A 21,642-nucleotide genomic window follows, 5' to 3' on the forward strand; every position below is an offset into this window, starting at 1 on the left:
TAAATGAATACTTTTTACCTGTCTTTACCAAGGAAGATGATGCAACCCAGGCAATGTTGAAAGAGGAGGTAAGTCAGACATTAGAGGGGTTTAAAATTGATAAAGAGGATTAGATAGGCTGTCTGTACTTAAAGTGGATAATGCACCAGGGCCAGATGGGATGCATCTAAGGATACTGAGGGAAGTGAGGATGGAAATCACAGAGTCACTGGCCATAATTTTTCAGTCTTCCCTAGACTCGGGGGTGATGCCAGAGGACCGGAGAATTGCAAACGTTACACCCTTGTTCAAAAAAGAGTGTTAAGATAAGCCCAGCAACTACAGGCCAGTCAGTTTAACTTCGGTGGTGGGAAAACTTCCAGAAAAAATAATTCAGGACAAAATCAATAGTCACATGGACAAATGCAAGTTAATTAAGGAAGGCCAGCATGGATTTCTTAAGAAAAAAAATCATGTTTAACTAACTTGCTGGAGTTTTTTGAGGAGGTAACAGAGAGGGTTGATGAGGGCAATGTTGTTGATGTGGTGTACATGGACTTTCAAAAGGCATTTCATACAGTGCCACACAACAGACTTGAGAGCAAACTTGTAGCTCATGGAATAAAAGGGACAGTAGCAACATGGATATGAAATTGGCTGAGTGACAGGAAACAAAGAGTAGTGGTTAATGGATGTTTTTCAGGCTGGAGGAAGGTTTCTAGTGGAGTTCCCCAGGGATCAGTGTTGGGACCCTTGCTTTCCTGATATATATTAATGACCTATACTTCGGTGTACAGGGCACAATTTTAATGTTTGCAGATGATACAAAACTTGGAAGCAGAGAAATGTGAAGTGATTCATTTTGGTAGGAAGAACATGGAGAAACAATATAGAATAAAGTGTACAATTCTAAAGGGGTTGCAGAAGCAGAGGCAGTTGGGTGTATATGTGCATAAGTCATTGAAGGTGACAGGACAGGTTGAGAAAGCAGTTAATAAAGCATACAGTATCCTGGGATTTATTAATAGGGGCATAGAGTACAAGAGCAAGGAAGTTATTTTGAACTTGTTCAAGACATTAGTTCGGCCTCAGCTGGAGTATTGTGCCCTGTTCTGGGCGCCGCACTTCAGGAAAGACGTGAGGGCACTGGAGTAGAGAAAAGATTCACGAGAATGGTGCCAGTGATTAGGAATTTCAGGTATGAAGATAGATTGGAGAAGTTAGGACTGTTTTCCTTGGAGAGGAGAAGGCCGAGAGGTAAATCATGAGGGGTCTGGATAGAGTAGATGGAGAGAAACTGTTCCCACTCGTGAAAGGATCAAGAACGAGAGGGCACAGATTTAAAGTATTTGGTAAGAGAAGCAAAAGTGACACGAGGAAAAACTTTTTCATGCAGCGAATGGTCTGGAATGCACTGCCTGAGAATGTTGTAGAGGCAGGTTCAATTGAAGTATTCATAAGGGAATTAGAGAGTTCGATGAAAAGGAAGAATGTGCTGGGTTATGGGGAGAAGGCAGGGGAATGGAACGGAGGGAGTTGCTCTTTCAGAGAGCCGAATGGCCTCCTTCTGCGCTGTAACAATTCTGAGATTCTGTCATTCAGCAAAGAGGGTAAAAAAAAAAATTATACATTTCCACATAAGCAATTCAACTTGTATTACAACAGTCTACTACTCTTAATCCAACGTCACAATTAAAATCTAATCATTCAAATTTTTGGTGCTGAATTCCTAATCTCCATTATTTATGTTGCTTCATTCAAATGACTGGATAATTCAAAAACTGTTTCTGCAAAAAATGATTGATTTAGCACTAGACTGCATATACATATATATTTAGTAAGGATTTAATAAGTATTTATTTATTTTATATCAATTAACTAATTAGTGATAGAAATGTCAGTTGGAGGGGTGAAGTGCTTCACCTGTGAGATGTGGGAAGTCCGTGACGCTTCCAGCATTCCGGGCGACTACATCTGCAGGAAGTGTACCCAGTTGCAGCTCCTCACAGACCGCATGGATCGGCACTTAGGAGCATGCAGGTGGCGGAAAGCGTCATAGACAGGAGTTTTAGAGAAGTGGTTACACCCAAGGTGCAGGCAGATAGATGGGTGACCGCTAGAAGGGGCAGGCAGTCAGTGCAGGAATCCCCTGTGGCTATCCCCCTCTCTAACAAGTGTACCGTTTTGGATACTGTTGGGGCGGATGGCCTATCAGGGGAAAACAGCAGCAGCCAGAGCAGTGGCACCACGGTTGGCACCGTTGTTCAGCAGGGAGGGACAAAGCGCCGAAGAGCAATAGTTATAGGGGACTCTATAGTCAGGGGCACAGATAGGCGCTTCTGTGGACGTGAAAGAGACTCCAGGATGGTATGTTGCCTCCCTGGTGCCAGGGTCAAGGATGTCTCTGAACGGACAGAGGTCATTCTGAAGGGGGAGGGTGAACAGCCAGAGGTTGTGGTACACATCGGTACCAACGACATAGGCAGGAAGAGTGACGAGGTCCTGCAGGGGGAGTTTAAGGAGTTAGGTAGTAAGTTAAAAAAACAGGACCTCTAGGGTTGTAATCTCGGGATTACTCCCTGTGCCACGTGCCAGTGAGGCTAGAAATAGGAAGATAGTGCATCTAAACACGTGGCTGAGCAGCTGGTGTAGAAGGGAGGGTTTCAGATATCTGGACCATTGGGCTCTCTTCAGGGACAGATGGGACCTGTACAAGAAGGACAGGTTGCTAAACTGGAAGGGCACTGATATCCTGGCTGCAAGGTTTGCTAGCGTCACTCAGGAGGGTTTAAACTAGTGTGGCAGGGGGGTGGGAACCAGAGCAGTAGGACAGCTAGTGAAGTAAATGAGGAGGGCATAGTAAATAAGGCCAGTAGGACTAAGAGGAAGAGCAGGCAGGGAGATGTTGCTGAGCACAGCGGGACTGGTGGTCTGAAGTGCATTTGTTTCAATGCAAGAAGTATAACAGGTAAGGCAGATGAACTTAAGAGCTTGGATTAGTACTTGGAAATATGATGTTGTTGCTATTACAGAGACTTGGTTGAGGGAAGGGCAGGATTGGCAGCTAAATGTTCCAGGCTTTAGAAGCTTCAGGCGGGATAGTGGTGGATGTAAAAGGGGTGGGGGAGTTGCATTACTGGTTAAGGAGAATATCACAGCTGTACTGCGGGAGGACACCTCAGAGGGGTCATTCAGCGAGGCAATATGGATGAGCTCAGGAATAGGAAGGGTGCAGTCACTATGTTGGGGGTTTACTACAGGCCTCCCAACAGCCAGCGGGCGGTAGAGGAGCAGATACGTAGACAGATTTTGGAAAGATGTAAAGGTAACAGGGTTGTAGTGGTGGGTGATTTTAACTTCCCCAATATTGACTGGGACTCACTTAGTGCTAGGGGCTTGGATGGGGCAGAATTTGTGAGGAGCATCCAGGAGGGCTTCTTGAAACAATATGTAGATAGTCCAACGAGGGATGGGGCCGTACTGGACCTGGTATTGGGGAATGAGCTTGGCCAGGTGGTCGAAGTTTCAGTCGGGGAGCATTTCGGGAACAGTGACCATAATTCCATAAGCTTTAAGGTACTTGTGGATAAGGATAAGAGTAGTCCTCGGGTGAAGGTGCTAAATTGGGGGAAGGCTAATTATAACAATATTAGGCAGGCACTGAAGAATTTAGATTGGGGGCAGCTGGTTGAGGGTAAGTCAACATCTGACATGTGGGAGTCTTTCTAACGTCAGCTGATCAGAATCCAGGACCAGCATGTTCCTGTGAGGAAGAAAGACAAGTTTGGCAAGCTTCGGGAAGCTTGGATAACAAGGGATATTGTGAGCCTAGTCAAAAAGAAAAAGGAAGCATTTGTAAGGGATGGAAGGCTAGGACCAGATGAAGCACTTGAGGAATATAAATACAGTAGGAAGGAACTTAAGCAAGGAGTTAGGAGGGCTAAAAGGGGTCATGCAAAGTCATTGGCAAACAGGATTAAGGAAAATCCCAAGGCTTTTTATACATATCTAAAGAGCAAGAGGGTAACCAGGGAAAGGGTTGGCCCACTCAAGGACAGAGATGGGAATCTATGCGTGGAGCCAGAGGAAATGGGCGAGATGCTAAATGAGTACTTTGCATCAGTATTCACCAAGGAGACGGACTTGGTGGATGATGAGCCTAGGGAAGGGAGTGCGGATAGTCTCAGTCATCTCATTATCGAAAAGGAGGAGGTGTTGGGTGTCTTGCAAAGCATTAAGGTAGATAAGTCCCCAGGGCCTGATGGGATCTACCCTAGAATACTGAGGGAGGCAAGGGAAGAAATTGCTGGGGCCTTGACAGAAACCTTTGCTTCCTCATTGGCTACAGGTGAGGTCCCAGAGGACTGGAGAATAGCCAATGTTGTTCCTTTGTTTAAGAAGGGTGGCAAGGATAATCCAGGAAATTATAGGCCGGTGAGCCTTACGTCAGTGGTAGGGAAACTATTAGAGAGTTACACAGAGAGTAGTAGGGGCGTGGAACGCCCTGCCTGCAACAGTAGTAGACTCGCCAACTTTAAGGGCATTTAAGTGGTCATTGGATAGACATATGGATGAAAATGGAATAGTGTAGGTCAGATGGTTTCACAGGTCGGCGCAACATCGAGGGCTGAAGGGCCTGTACTGCGCTGTAATGTTCTATGTTCACATTTGTCTGCATTAAATTCCATTTGCCACTCCCTTGCCCACTTTCCCAGTTGATCTATATCCTGTTGTAACCTGAGACAACCTTCTTCACTGTCCACTATACCACCAATTTTGGTGTCATCTGCAAACTTACTAATCATGCCTCTTGCATTCATATCCAAGTCATTAATATATATGACAAACAACAGAGGGCCCAGCACCGATCCCTGCAGCACACCACTGGTCACCAGCCTCCAATCTGAAAAACAACCCTCCACTATCACCCTCTGCCTCCTATCACCAAGCCAATTTTGTATCCAGAATATCAGCTGGCTAAATTCCATTTCCCTTCCTTACACTTGAAGTATCAAAACAGTCAAATTGTAAATGGCCCAAATGATGTCATTAGAAAACACCTTTTGTGGATTTTATATGTGCCATAATTACATTGCCAGAACATGTGAGAATTACAATTCAGTGTTACAAGTACAGAAAGTTTACGAACAGTCATAGCACTGGCTCACGCCAGGTGCTTTCATATCTACTACAGTAAATTCATTAACATTCACGTGTTGGAATGACAATTTAGTTTAACAAATACAGAAAATTTAACAGCGATTAAATTTGGATCAGGTCAATTTCTTTATTAAAAGTTGACTGATACTCAGTAGCCTATGAATTTTATCTGTATATGATAATAGATACATGCGCCCTCTGGGTGTTCCAATACTCCAAGTTTAATTTTCACATCAACCACAATGTACATTTGCATCTGAAATTAAATAAGTTACTTCCAATGTTACACTAAATATTTATAGAAAAGCTAATATTTTTGCTAATATTGCATTTTTACCAAAAAAACAGAAGCTTAAAGTAATACAAGGTCAAACTAAATGTTTCTTCTGAATGGACAGTGCTTTCTCTCAACTCATTTTGATTTTTCACCAACTGACTGCATTTTTCAAAATTATACGTACCAAAGCCAATTTAACATACAATTGCTGATATAATTTAACATTACCTGCAGCTATAAATTAATAGCACACACAGAGTAAAGGACCATTCTTTATAGGCAACAAACTGTAGAAAACATACAGCTTCAGCTGCTGTAGATGTACCTGTTATGAGAATCACTGGTTTATTGTATTGCACTGAAAACCCATGTTGGATTTGAATTTTGAACCCAGACATCAAATACGTTCAACATTAATCACTAATTTTGATCTGCTCTAATTATTAAAACAATTTGCTTTTGCTTTGTGTTCAACACTTCCTGCAATTAATTCAGGTCACCTAGAACTTTGGCTGGTACAAGTAAACTTGTCCACTAAGGCACCCAGAGGCAAGCTGACAATGAGTGGGTGAAAACTTGGTTGTAAGCACAACATCACTGTGTGAGTAAATAGTTCTGATTTCCTGCAGTGCAGTGGCTTCTCTGGGTAAGCAATCACACAGTTCATTGCACTGGTTGTCAAAACCCAACAAGCGGACTCCATAGCCAAAAGGAGAGCAAATCAGTCGCCCATCCGGACTGAAGCAAAGTTCTTTAATGTAACCACGACCCACATTAGCTTCTTCAATGTAGTGCGTGAGGGAAAGAGAGCAGCGAGGAGAGGATGCCCGAACTGGAGGCCCATCTTGGAATTCGTAGATGCAAGTCCACTAGTGAAAACAAAAACATAATAGAGATTACTGACCTGCTTCACGGCCTTACAACCTCCTTAGGAGAAAAAACAAACAACTGTAGGGTCGTTTATAAAGTATTTGTCCAATAGTAAACTACTAAATGATACCTGTTATTTGACTAATTTTCAATTAATAGTTACACACTTTTAAAGCAGCAGACATTAGCAAAGCTGAAGAACATTTTTCCATACATTTACACATTTTGCAATCCATGGGAATAAGGAAAATTCATTGAGAAACTCAAATAGGATGTCGGAGATTTGACAAAATATATGTACTTTCATAGATAGCATAAATAACCTAACAAGTGAATAACATTACCACAAAGAAATCTGTCACTCAGCAGGAAACCAAAAGTTCTTTCATGCATTCATGGTCTTTTCTTCTAACGTGGTATATTAGGATATTGAAGCAAAGATGATTGTCCCAGTGCTGGTTCACCAAGTCATTATATTAGGCCATCTGCTGTCCCAACTTTTTTTTAATGAAGTTACCATTTTTTAGTTCCAAATATGTCAAAATTTTACACAAAGAACAGATACAGTTTAGTTTACTAATGCAGTTTTTAAAAGCAATTACTTTTTATAATTTGAATAGTCCTTTCCCAGTTTCTAAAATATATAAAACTGATAGGAGCGCCAGCAGTGATCTGAAGACCATGGCTCAGATTTGCTTCAATATTCCTCCCAGACTGAATCAATGCTTAGACTCAACACGTACAGATAACCAAAGCATCACCTATCCACCTGAACCAACACCCACATATGTGCAGGATAAGAGCTTTTAATCTACTTGCATGGAAAGATGCAAGTTTTATGGAAGTTTTCAACGTCTACTCTCATATTTCATCCACTATAACACTGTAGTCAGTCACTTCACTCAGTTTTTTAAAAATTAATAGTCGCTTCATTCTGGACATAACCTATTGTTATAACCAGGAGAGAAAGACGTCTAGGGGCCTTTTACTGTCTTCACCTGGTCTTATTGTAACAGGGTTTAATTTTTTTTTTTTTTAAACACACTGTTTTGAGCTTCCCCTTGGTGAATCCTTGTTCACTGCTTTCCAATTACAAGGCAAAGAAATGAGCACAACCAGGTTTTCTCAAATTTAAAGAAAAGTGAAATTTATTAAACCTTAAACTTAAGTTCTAATACGGATACACACCACAGCCTATGCTAGCATGCATACGCGATACGCACATGCAAATGGAGACAGAAAAGAGAAGCAAAAATAAAAAGGTTTGAGGCAATCTCTGAAGAGGGGTTTTTACTGTGCTTCGAGCTTGCTGCAGTCCTTGATTGTAGGTAGTCTTGCTTCTCGTTGGGGCCCAGTATTCTTCTTAAACCTTGTTCACTGTAGGAGACTTTTCTCTCTTGGGGTTCACGCGTCTTCAATGGGTCTTCTGTTCCGCAAGAAAGAGATGGGAGCAGACAGGAGAGAGACCAGGAAAAACCAGCTTTCTGAGTTTTTTCTCCAGCAAGTCCAAATTCAAAAAACTCCAACAGTCAGTCATGTAACTAAATTGGTTTGACCACTTTGTTTGTGTATTGGGGAAGCAAGGACTGGGTCCCTTGTTCCAACATTGTCTGCTAGCATGCAAATGTCTTTACAGTCAGGGGCTTGGCAAGTCCTTGTGATAGGCCCTCTTTTCTTTCCAGCCACACTTTTAAGTCTTAATGTTCATGTGGTGAAATAATGTGTGCCTCAGTCTTGGCAGTTGGAGGCCTGCATTACACCTCCACACCCAGGGGAATGAAATGCAATTTGAAAACAAAACGGCACATTTCATTACAAGGTTTGAGAGAAATATAAGATACAGAAAAAAAACCATGCATTTCTCTCATTCATTCATCAATCTTAGAGCTTATTAAAATGGTCTTTTCTGGGTGCCAGTGCTGCTTTAATTTGCCCTTTTTTTCCAGGAGAGTTAGTAGTGGTGGGTCTATCCTGAACTCCGAGTCATGCAAAGAGATGGGTGGTTCCCTTTTCCTCTGACTGTAGGGGAGGATTCTTCGTTAATCTCCCCTTTGTTCTCTGGGACATTCCTAACTGCAGGTATTTGTGCAGATTCGACTGCATGCTCCTGTGGCACTTCGACTAGGTGAGGCATCACCCTCACTGTTTCTCTGCCCCGTAGAGGTCTCTATTTGTCTCTGCAGATTCCTGTAAATGCTGTTAGCAACTCTGGTGGGGTGCTTCTAGAGTCTGCATTTACATAGGAGAATGTGGGGTCCAGCTTTTCACAATTTTCGGGGTTGGCTTACCAGACAGTAGGGATTTTCATCCTGTATTGCTCCCGGACTTCCTTTAACCTGCCCTCTTGGTCACTTCTTCCCCTTCCCTTTCTAAACTTTTGCCAGCCATGTGCCTGCCTGTCCCCTTTTATTCTCAGCAGGGGTCCCTTACAGTTCAGCAGCCCTCAGCTGGAGGGTGTTCCCAACACCGGTACAGGACTTAGGGGTGCAGGTTTCACTGTAGGTTGGGGTTTCCCTTCAACCTGGCACATGTGACACATCCTGCAGTACTCCACCACATCTTTGTGGAGTTTTGGCCAGTCAAACTACTGTCTTATACAGGCTTTGGTCTTTCGTATCCCAGCATGTACAGCCACTGTAGTCTCGTGGGCCCTTCTTAATATTTCTCCCGGTACCTCTGTGGCACCACTAACTGGTGAACTACTGTCCACTCCTTGCTCTCAGGTCTGTGAGGAGAACTCCATTTCCTCATCAGTACCTCATTTTTTAAATAGTAGAAGTCAGGGACTCCCTCTGCTTCACTTTCAGATTGGGCAGCCTGTGCTAACCCTTGCAACACCAGGTCAGCTCGCTGAGCCTCAGCTAGGGAAAATCCATTTAATTCATTCCCTGGGTCTCCTAACTTTCCAAAGAAAGTCTTGAACAGGCAGACGTCATGGTCATCTGTCTGCAGTGTCAATGCAATCTCCTCTGGGGGAGCTGGTTTGATCATGGCCTGACCCACAACACGTTCAGGGACACTACAGGGGGACCATCTCCTGCACTACCTCTTAAGACTGAACTCACCATTTGATGATGAAAAGATGCGGATGGTCATTAAAGACCCACAGTTAGTATCACTGTGTTCACTGCAACACTCTGGTTATTTAAAATATGTACTAAGTGGAGACAAACTTTACGCAAAAGGAAGAGAAATTCTGTAGCCAATACAACCTAGTTTGTTCTTTTGCATCTCCTGTGGTTAGTACAACACAGAAAAGGCAACGGCAATGTACTTTTGGTCTGTCCTCTATCTGTATTTATTTTATTCATATTTAGATCTCACATGTACATTTTGGACGTCTTCCTATTTTTGAGATAATTTTATTCTCCTAAGCTAGAACCAGTGCTAGGGCCTACCTTTAAAGGTCTCAAACGTTTCCTCTCTGTATCTCCTTATAATAGTAAATGAAGTGGACACTTGATAAATGTTACAAAATGCACACTCCCAGCATGGAGCCTTCCTCACTGGCAGCATATCAGAAATTTGCACACGTAGGAAGGTGTGGTTTAGATTAGTGGAAATCTTTTCGTGAATGGCCCTGACAGCTCAAACTTCTCAGTGGTTTCAGAGATGGCCCCTGGGTGCCTCCATATCACAGCTTAAACTGTCTCTCAGATTTCCCTCATAGAATCATAGAAAGGTTAAGGCACAGAAAGAGGCCACTTGGCCCATCATGTCTGTGCTGGCCGAAAAACGATCCACCTATTCCAATCCCACTTTACAGCATTTGGTCCGTAGCCCTGCAGATTACGGCACTTGAAGTGCACATCCAGACTCCTTTTGAATGAGTTGAGGGTTTCTGCCTCAACTACCTTTTCAGGCAGAGAGTTGCAGACCTCCACCATCCTCTGGGTGAAAATGTTTTTCCTCATCTCCCCTCTAATTTTTTTACCAATCATTTTAAATCTATACCCCCTAGTCACTGACCTCTCTGCTAAGGCGAATAGGCCCTTCACCTCCACTCTATCAAGGCTCCTCAAAATTTTGTACATTTCACTCAGATCTCCCCTCAGCCTTCTCTGTTCCAAGGAGAACAACCCCAGCCTATCCAATCTTTCCTCATAGCTGCATTTTGAGTGTCCTGGCAACATCCTCGTAAATCTCCTCTGTACCCTCTCAAAGCCTGGCTACCCGAACCCAACCAAACCCGACTACATGAGTCGGGTTGGGTCTGTATTCTGTGTCCAGCATTCGGGCTTGTGTCGGGTCGGGCTGGACTGTACAGTTTTGTTTTGTATTGTTTTAGTTTTAATCTACATTTAATCTAATATGTTTGTTATTTTCGGGTCAGGTCGGGCATTTAAAAAAAATTAAAGGACTCAGGCATGGATCGGGTTCAGTTTGGCTGTTGTCGGGTTGGGCCCGGGTAGGGTTTTAATTTTATACTTGAGCCAGGCTTTACCCTCTCTAGTGCAATTACATCCTTTCTGTAATGAGGTGACCAGAACTGCACACAATACTCAAGTTATGGCCTAACCAATGTGTTATACAGTTCCAACATAACCTCCCTACACTTATATTCTATACCTCAGCTAATAAAGGAAAGGATTCCATATGCCTTCTTCACCACATTATTGACCTGTCCTGCTACCTTCAAGGATCTATGGATATTTACTTCCAGGTCTCTCACATCCTCTACACATCTCTGTATTTTCCCATTAATCGTGTATTCCTTTGCCTTGTTTGACCTCCCCAAATGCATCAACTCACACTTCTCCAAGTTGAATTCCATTTACTACTTTTCTGCCCATCTGACCAGATGATCAATATCTTCCTGCAGCCTACAGTTATCCTCCTCGTTATCTACCACACGGCCAATCTTTGTGTCGTCTGCAGACTTCTTGATCACGCCCCCTCCATTTATGTCCAAATTGTTAATATATACCACAAAAGGCAGAGGATCCAGTACTGAGCCCTGTGGAACGCCAATGGAAACAGCCCTCCAGTCACAAAAACACCATGAACAATTACCCTTTGTTTCCTGCCACTGAATCCAATTTTTATCCACCTTGCTGCATTTCCCTGGATCCCAGGGGATTTTTTTTTTATAAACCAGTCTGCCATGTGGGCCCTTGTCAAAAGCCTTGCTAAAATCCATGTAGACAACATCAACTGCACTACCCTCATCTATCTTGTTCCTCAAAAAATTCGATCAAGTTGGTCAAACAAGAGCACTGCAGCCTCACAGCTCCAGCGACCCGGGTTCAATTCTGTGTACTGCCTGTGTGGAGTTTGCAAGTTCTCCCTGTGTCTGCGTGGGTTTCCTCCGGGTGCTCCGGTTTCCTCCCACAGCCAAAAGACTTGCAGGTTGATAGATAAATTGGCCATTATAAAATTGCCCCTCTTATAGGTAAGTGGTAGGGGAATATAGGGACAGGTGAGGATGTGGTAGGAATATGGGATTAGTGTAGGATTAGTATAAATGGGTGGTTAATGGTCGGCACAGACTCGGTGGGCCGAAGGGCCTGTTTCAGTGCTGCATCTCTAAATAAAAAAAAATAAAAAAAGATCTTCCCTTAACAAATCTATGCTGATGATCCTTGATTAACCTGTGCCTTTCTAAGTGACAGTTTATCCTGTCTCTCAGGATAGATTCCAATAACTTGCCCACTACTGAGGTTAGACTGACCGGCTTGTAATTATTCAGTCTATCCCTCGCTCCCTTTTTAAATAGAAGTATAATGTTAGCAGTTCTCCATGCCATTCTATTCAGCAAATAGAAAGTCTCTGAATTATCTGCTGTTGCATGCTCCAAATTCCTTCAGAATCACAGAATAATACAGTGCAAAAGAGGCCCTTCAGCCATCGAGTCTGCACCGATGCATTAAAGACACCTGACCTGTCTACCTAATCCCATTTGCCAGTACTTGGCCCATAGCCTTGAATGTTATGACGTGCCAAGTGCTCATCCAGGTACTTTTTAAAGCATGTGAGGCAACCCGCCTCTACCACCCTCCCAGATAGGGCATTCCAGGCCGTCACCACCCTCTGGGTAAAAAAGTTCTTCCTCAAATCCCCCTTAAACCTCCTGCCCCTCACCTTAAATTTGTGTCCCCTCATAACTGACCCTTCAACTAAGGGGAACAGCTGCTCCCTATCCACCCTGTCCATGCCCCTCATCATCTTGTACACCTCGATCAGGTCACCCCTCAGTCTTCTCTGCTCCAGCGAATACAACCCAAGCGTATCCAACCTCTCTTCATAGCTTAAATGTTCCATCCCAGGTAACATCCTGGTGAATCGACTCTGCACCCCCTCCAATGCAATCAGATCCTTCCTATATTGTGGCGACCAGAACTGCACACAGTACTCCAGTCCAGCTGTGGCCTTACTAAAGTTCTAAACAACTCCAACATGACCTCCCTGCTTTTGTAATCTATGCCTCGATTGATAAAGGCAAGTGTCCCATTTGCCTTTTTCACGACCCTATTAATCTGCCCTTCTGCCTTCAGAGATCTATGGACAAACACGCCAAGGTCCCTTTGTTCCTCGGAACTTCCCAGTGTCAGGCCATTCATTGAATACTTTCGTGTCACATTACTTCTTCCGAAATGTATCACTTCACACTTTTCAGGGTTAAATTCCATCTGCCACCTTTCTGCCCATTTGACCATCCCGTCTATATCTTCCTGTAACCCAAGACAATCAACCTCACTGTTAACCACTCGGCCAATCTTTGTGTCATCTGCGAACTTACTGATCCTACCCCCCCCACATAGTCATCAATGTCGTTTATATAAATGACAAACGATAGGGGACCCAGCACAGATCCCTGTGGTACGCCACTGGACACTGGCTTCCAGTCACTAAAACAGCCGTCTGTCATCACTCTCTGTCTCCTACAGCTAAGCCAATTTTGAATCCACCTTATCAAGTTACCCTGTATCCCATGTGCATTTGCTTTCTTGATAAGTCTCCCATGTGGGACCTTGTCAAAGGCTTTGCTGAAATCCATGTAAACTACATCAACTGCACTACCTTCATCTACACACCTGGTCACATGCTCAAAAAATTCAATCAAATTTGTTAGGCATGACCTCCCTCTGACAAAGCCATGCTGACTAATCCTAATCAAATTTTGCCTCTCCAAGTGGAGATAGATTCTCTCCTTCAGAATTTTCTCCAATAGTTTCCCTACCACTGACGTGAGACTCACTGGTCTCTAGTTCCCTGGCTTATCTCTACAACCTTTCTTAAATAGTGGGACCACATTAGCTGTTCTCCAGTCCTCTGGCACCTCCCCCGAGGCCAGAGAGGAATTAAAAATTAGGGTCAGAGCTCCTGCAATCTCCTCCCTCTCCTCCCACAGCATCTTGGGACACAAATCGTCTGGACCTGGAGATTTGTCCACTTTTAAGCCTGCCAAAACTTCCAATACCTTGTCACTGCCTATGACAATTTGCTCAAGAACCTCACAGTCTCTCTCCGAGTTCCATATCTACATCCTCATTCTCTTGGGTGAAGACAGATGTGAAGTATTCATTCAACACCCTACCAATGTCCTTTGGCTCCACCCACAGATTTCCCCCTTGGTCCCTAATGGGTCCTACTCTTTCCCTGGTTATCCTCTTCCCATTGATATACTTATAGAATATCTTGGGATTTTCCCTACTTTTACCAGCCAGAGCTTTCTCATATCCCCTCTTCGCTCTCCTGATTGCTTTCTTAAACTTCATCCTACACTTTCTGTACTCCACTAATGCTTCCGTTGATTTGGTCTCCTTGTATTTGCTAAAAGCCTCTCTTTTCCTTCTCATCGTACCCTGAATGTTTCTGGTCATCCATGGTTCTCTGGGTTTGTTGGTCCTACCTGTTACCCTGGAGAGAACATGTTGGGCCTGTACCGTCCCCATTTCCTTTTTGAATGCCCCCCACTGCTCTTCTGTAGATTTCCCGACAAGTAACTCTTTCCAGTCTACCTTGGCCAGACCCTGCCTTATTTTACTAAAATTCGTTCTCCCCAATCCAAAACCTTTTTTTAGCAACTTGTCTATTTCTTTCTCCATAACAAGCTTAAATTGTACCATGTTGTGGTCGCTATCACCAAAATGCTCCCCCACCAACACATCAACCACCTGTTCGGCTTCATTCCCCAGAATTAGGTCCAGCACTGCACCCTCCCTTGTTGGATCCTCTACATATTGAGTTAAAAAGTTCTCCTGTATACATTTTAAAAAACTCCACCTAAGCCTTTAACACGATGACTATCCCAATTAATGTTGGGAAAGTTGAAATCACCTAATATAATTACCCTATTAGTATTTTTACACACCTCTGCGAATTGCGCACATATTTGCTCCTCAATTTCCCACTGACTATCTGGGGATCTATAATAAACACCTAGCAATGTGGCTGTCTCTTTTTTTACTCCTAAGCTCGACCCACAAAGCTTCACAAAGATATCATCTATCCTTACCGCAGTGACTGACTCCTTGCCTTCGTATTTGGTCAGGATACATTCTGGCAGAATATTCTGACACCCACTGTGGGTGATCATCTCCAGTGAAAGGCTCTTTTATGAATCCTTCCCACTTCACAGCATAATGGCTTCAAACCACAAGGCACCTCACCAATGTCCTGGTGATGCAACAACTCTGCAGCCTAGACTAAACAAGATTATACTACTTATTTATTACAGTGTCCAAGGCTGCAGCCATTTTATTTTTTAAATAATTAAGAGAACTGTTCCTCAATTTTCAGTTGCAATTTTTTCCACCGCAATGCTTAACCTAGCCAGGAATGTGGCCACAGATGGGAAGTGAAATTTATGTACAACCATGTTTAGACCACATGAGTTGTGTGTGTAGTTCTGGTCCTCATACTATAAAAAGGATATTGAAGCACTCAAGAATGTGCAGGAAATATGTTACCATGATTGAGAGAATATAACTATTTTGAAAAATTAAGTAGGCTGGGGCTCTTTTCTCTGGAAAGGTGTCACAGGAGACCTGACAGTGGTTAAAATTATGAAGGAGTTAGAGAAGGTGGATGTGGAGAAACTGTTTCTACTTAGAGGGGGGTTCAGAACGAGGCTTAGATATAGGATAGCCACTAACAGAACATTATGTTCCCTTTAATTAGGAGATTATTGAAAATAAAATGAAGCTCCAGTAAATTTCTGAACTTAAAAATTGGAAGGTTGTCCCTTAAGAATGAAGCTATTTAAGGTCCTTCAATTTATTTAAGCCGATCTCTCTCTGCCATCATACATTATCTCAATGTTCAACTAAGTATAAAAATAGGCAAGTCATGCTGCAGCTGTACAGAACTTTAGTTAGGCCACACTTAGAATATTGCGTGAAATTCTGGTCGCCACACTAGCAGAAGGAGGTGGAGGCTTTGGAGAGGGTGCAGAAGAGGTTTACCAGGATGTTGCCTGGTCTGGAGGGCATTAGCTATGAGGAGAGGTTGGATAAACTCGGATTGTTTTCACTGGAACGACGGAGGTGGAGGGGTGACATGATAGAGGTTTACAAAGTTATGAGTGACATGGACAGAGTGGATAGTCAGAAGCTTTTTCCCAGGGTGGAAGAGTCAGTTACTAGGGGACATAGGTTTAAGGTGAGAGGGGCAAAGTTTAGAGGGGATGTGCGAGGCAAGTTCTTTACACAGAGGGTGGTGAGTGCCTGGAACTTGCTGCCGGGGGAGGTGGTGGAAGCAGGTACCATAGAGACGTTTAAGAGGCATCTTGACAAATACATGAATAGGATGGGAATAAAGGGATACGGACCCCGGAAGTGCAGAAGGTTTTAGTTTGGGCAGGCATCAAGTTCGGCGCAGGCTTGGAGGGCCGAATGGCCTGTTCCTGTGCTGTACTGTTCTTTGTTCTAATCAAACCAATTCTTAGAGTCATAGTTATACAGTATAGAAACAGGCCCTTCGACCCATCAATTCTGTGCCAGCCATCAAGCACCGAACTATTCCAATACCATTTTCCAGCACTTAGCCCGTAGTCTTGTATGCTATGGCATTTCAAGTGCTCATCTAAATACTTCTTAAATGTTGTGCGGGTTCCTGCCTCTACCACCTCTTCAGGCAGTGTGTTCCAGATTCCAACCACTCTCTGGGTGAAAAAATGTTTCCTCAAATCCCCTCTAAACCTGCTGCCCCTTACCATAAATCTATGCCCCCTGTTTATTGACCCCTCCATTAAGGGAAAAAGTTTCTTCCTATCTAACCTATCTATGCCCCTCATAATTTTGTATACCTCAATCATATCTCCCCTCAGCCTTCTCTGCTCTAAGGAAAACAACCCCAGCCTTTTTGGTCTCTCTTCATAGCTGAAATGCTCCAGCCCAGGCAACATCCTGGTGAATCTCCTCTGCACCCTCTCTAGTGCAATCACATCATCCTTATAGTGTGGTGTCCAGAACTGTACACAGAACACCAGCTGCAGCCTAACTAGCATTTTTTTTTTATATACAAGCTCCGCCATAACCTCGCTGCTCTTATATTCTATGCCTCGGCTAATAAAGGCAAATATCCTATATGCTTTCCTAACCACCTTACCTACCTGTGCTGCTGCCTTCAGTGATCTATGGACAAGTACACCAAGGTCCCTCTGATCCTCTGTTATACCGAGGGTCCTACCATCCATTGTTTATTCCCTTGCCTTGTTAGTCCTCCCAAAATGCATCACCTCACACTTCTCAGGATTAAATTCCATTTGCCACAGCTCCGCCCATCTTACCAGCCCGTCTATATCGTCCTGTAATCTAAGGCTTTCCCCCTCACTATTTACAACACCACCAATTTTCGTGTCATCTGTGAACTTACGGATCATACTGCCTATATTCACGTCTAAATCATTAATGTACACTACAAACAGCAAGGGCCCCAGCACCAATCCCTGCGGTACACCACTGGTCACAGGATTCCACTCGCAAAAACCACCCTGGACCATTACCCTCTGCCTCCTGCCACGAAGCCAATTTTGGATCCACTTTGCCAAATTGCCCTGGATCCCATGGGCTCTTACCTTCTTAACCAATCTCCCATGCGGGACCTTATCAAAAGCCTTACTGAAGTCCATATAGATCACATCAACTGCTTTACCCTCATCTAAACACTTCGTCACCGCCTCAAAAAATTCAATCAAGTTAGTCAGACACTATCTCCTCCTGACAAAGCCATGCTGACTATCCCTGATTAATCCCTGCCTCTCCAAGTGGAGATTAATCCTGTCCCTCAGAATGTTTTCCAATATTTTCCCTACCACTGATATTAGACTCACCGGCCTGTCATTAGCTGGTTTATCACTCCTACCCTTCTTAAATAATGGTACCACATTTGCTGTCCTCCAATCCTCTGGTACCTCTCCTGTGGCCAGAGTGGATTTGAATTTGTGTCAGAGGCCCTACAATCTCCTCCCTTGCCTCACATAGCAGCCTGGGATATATCTTATCTGGGCCTGGGGATTTATCCACTTTTAAGCCCGCTAAAACAGCTAATACTTCCTCACTTTCAATGCTAATATGTTCAAGTATATCACAATCCCCCTCCCTGATCTCTACACCTACATCGTCCTTCTCCATAGTGAACACAGATGAAAAGTAATTTGAAACCTCACTTATGTCCTCTGGCTCCGCACAGATTGCCACTTTGGTCCCTAATGGGCCCTACTCTTTCCCTGGTTATCCTCTTGCCCTTAATATACTTATAAAACACCTTCGGATTTTCCTTTATCTTGCCCGCCAGTGTTTTTTCATAGCCCCTCTTCGCTCTCCTAATTACTTTAAGTACCCCCCTACACTTTCTATACTCCTCCAGTGCCTCCAGTTTTCAGCACTCTCAGCTGCCATAAGCCTCCTTTTTTTTTTAAACTGATCCAATCCTCTATATCCCTTGACATCCAGGGTTCCCTGGAATTGTTGATCCGAACCTTCACCTTAAATGGGTACATGTTGGCTCTGAACTCTCACTATTTTCTCTTTGAATGACTCCCATGGATCTGATGTCGACTTTCCTACTTCCATAATAATATAAAAGCAAAATACTGCAGATGCTGGAAATCTGAAATAAAAACAAGAAATGCTGGAATCACTCAGCAGGTCTGGCAGCATCTGTGGAAAGAGAAGCAGAGTTAACGTTTCGGGTCAGTGACCCTTCATCGGAACTCCAGCTACTTCCAGTCTACTTTGGCCAGATCCTATTTTATCATCTTAAAATTCATGAATAGGATGGGAATAGAGGGATACGGTCCCCGGAAGTGCAGAAGGTTTTAGTTTAGGCAGGCATCAAGATCAGCGCAGGCTTGGAGGGCCGAATGGCCTGTTCCTGTGCTGTACTGTTCTTTGTTCTTTATTTTTGGTCCATCTTTGTCCTTTTCCATAACTACCTTAAGACTCAGAGTTATGGTCACTATCCCCGAAATGTTCCCCTACTGACACTTGTCCGGCTTCTTTCCCGAGGATTAGTTCCAGTACTGCCCCTTCTCTTTTGGACTATCCACGTCCTGGCTCAAAAAGCTCTCCCGTATGCATTTTAAGAATTCCGCCCCCTTTAAGCCTTTTGCACTATGACTATCCCAGTTGATATTGGGGAACTTGAAATCCCCTATTATTTTTACACGTCTGAGATTTGCCTACATATCTGCTCCTCTATCTCTTCCTGACTGTTTGGCGGCCTGTAGTACACTCCCAGCCAAGTGATTGCCCCCTTTTTGTTTTTAAGTTCTACCCATATGGCCTCATTTGAGGAACCTTCCAAGTTATCATCCCTCCTTACTGCAGTAATTGACTCCTTGATCAACAGTGCAATGCCACCGCCTCTTTCACCCCCCTCCCCTGTCTTGCCTGAAGATTCTATACCCTGGAATATTGAGCTGCCAGTCCTGCCCCTCCCTCAACCATGTCTCTGTGATAACAATAATATCATAATGCCATGTGCTAATCAATGCCCTCAATTCATCTGCCTTACTAGTAAGACTCCTTGCATTAAAATAGATGCAATCCAGCATTACATTTTTCACTTGCGCCTTAACAGGTCTATACTTTCTCTGCCTTCCAGACTGACTCATTTTCTCTTCTATATTTGACTGTGCATTACCCCCTACTGTAACTCCACTCTGTATCCCATTCCCCTGCCAAATTAGTTTAAACCCCCACCAACAGCACTAGCAAACCTCCCAGCAAGGATGTTGGTCCCGTTCCGGTTCAGGTGCAACCCATCCAACTTGTACAGGTCCCACCTTTGCCAGAAACAGACCCAATGATCCAGGAAACTAAAACCTTCCCTCCTGCAACACCTCAGCTATGCATTCATCTGCTCTATCTTCCTATTCCTATACTCACTAGCAGATGGCACTGGGAGTAATCCAGAGATTACAACCTTTGAGGTCCTGCTTTTTAATCTGCTGCCTAGCTCCCCAAATTCTTGTTGCAGGACCTCATCCTTCTTTCTACCTATGTCATTGGTACCAATGTGTACCACGACCTCTGACTGTTCATCCTGTCCCTTCAGAATGTCCTGCAGCCGCTCCATGACACGAGCACCAGGTAGGCAACATACCATCCTGCAGTCTCGTTTGCGGCCACAGAAACCCCTGTCTGTTTCCCTTACGATTGAATCCCGTCAGTATGGCTCTCCCACTCTTTTTCACCCATCTCCTGAGGAAGAGCCATACGTGGTGCCACGAACTTGGCTGTTGCTGCTTTCCCCTGGGAGGCCATTCCCCCCCTGCACCACCCCCCCCCCCCAAACAGTATCAAAGTGATATATCTGTTTGAGAGAGGCATGGCCACAGGGGACTGCTGCACTACCTACATGTGCCTACTACTCCTCCTGGTGGTCACCCATCCCTTTTCTGCCTGTGCAGCCCTTACCTGCAGTGTGACCACCTCGCTAAACATGCAATCCATGACGTCCTCAGCATCGCGGATGCTCCACAGTGAATCCACCAGCAGCTCCAGCTGTGCAATGCGGTCAGCTAGTAGCTGCAGCTGGACACACTTCCTACACACATGGTCGCCAGGGACACTGGAAGTGTCCCTGATTTCCCACATAGTGCAGGAGCAGCATGCCACGGAGCTGAGCTCTTCTGCCACGACTTCGCCTTAGATAAAGCTCCTTAGTTATTCCCTTTAATTTAGAGTACTAATTACGATCTGTTGTTCACGGCATTTCTCCTGTAGCTGGCGAAGGGAGAACAGCAGGTCAATGGTGGATCTCTCTGCTCGAAAGCCACACTGTGCCTCAGGGTAGACACGCTCAGCCAACTCCTGTTTAAAAAGGCCTTGAGTGAAGACTTTCCCCACTATGCTGAGCAGGGAGATTCCACAGTAGTTGTTGCAGTCACCACGATCACCCTTGTTCTTATAGAGGATGATGATATTGGCATCGCGCATGTCCTGTGGTACTGCTCCCTCATCCCAGCACAGGCAAAGCAGTTCATGTAGTGCTGAGAGTATAGTAGGCTTGGCAATCTTGATTATTTCAGGGGTAATGCCATCCTTTCCAGGGGCTTTTCCACTGGCTAGAGAATCAATGGCATCACTGAGTTCCGATTTTGTTGGTTCGTCCAGCTCATCCATGACTGGCAGAGACTGGGCTGCATAGAGGGCAGTCTCAGTGACATTTTCCCTGGAGTACAGTTCTAGGTCGTGCTCCACCCAGCGGTCCATTTGTTTGTGTTGGTCAGTGATCGTGTCCCCTGATTTAGACTCGAGGGGGGCGATCTTCCTGATAGTGAGATCAATGAAAGCAATGTAGAAGACCAACCAAGGCCTTTGACCTCGTCAGCAGACATGGTCTCTTCAGACTACTAGCAAAGATCAGATCTCCACCAAAGCTAAGTATCATCACCACATTCCATGACAATATGAAAGGCACAATTCAGCATAGCCATGCCTCATCAGACCCCTTTCCTATCCTGAGTGGCGTGAAACAGGGCTGTGTTCTCGCACCTAAACTGTTTGGGATCTTCTTCTCCCTGCTGCTCTCACATGCGTTCAAGTCTTCAGAAGAAGGAATTTTCCTCCACACAAGATCAGATGGCAGGCTGTTCAACCTTGCCTGTCTAAAAGCAAAGACCACAGTACGGAGGGGGGGGGGGGGGGGGGGTGGGGGGGAGGAGGAGGAATTACGATATGGACCTTATTCTACTCCAAACACTACCTACTACAATCTAAAATCCCTACCTTTACCTTTTACTTCAGCTATTGAAAGTAGTAAAAAAAAGGGTAGAAATACTCACTTATTCCTACTTACCAATCAACTGCCTCCCCTTGCAACGCGTCACTTTCTGAACTGTGACGTCAGTCCTGAAACTTGCTGTCCCTATGAGAGTCTGTGAGAGTATGCCTCTTAAGCTGCTG

The 21,642-nt window shown here is 44.3% G+C and overlaps 1 protein-coding gene across 1 annotated transcript in view; it reads right to left on the bottom strand.

Moving 5' to 3' along the window:
- Positions 1–5,018: 5,018 nt before the first annotated feature.
- The window catches only part of wdr32 (WD repeat domain 32), a 128,560-nt gene continuing 111,936 nt past the window's right edge, over positions 5,019–21,642 (bottom strand). The window contains exon 7 of the mRNA XM_068047430.1: positions 5,019–6,285. Within this exon, the coding sequence (XP_067903531.1) occupies positions 5,917–6,285 (369 nt within the window). The 3' untranslated portion in view covers positions 5,019–5,916. The remainder of the gene's footprint in view (positions 6,286–21,642) is intronic.

The sequence above is a fragment of the Heterodontus francisci genome, chromosome 1, assembly GCF_036365525.1.
Source record: "Heterodontus francisci isolate sHetFra1 chromosome 1, sHetFra1.hap1, whole genome shotgun sequence".
Classification (NCBI taxonomy): Eukaryota; Metazoa; Chordata; class Chondrichthyes; order Heterodontiformes; family Heterodontidae; genus Heterodontus; species Heterodontus francisci.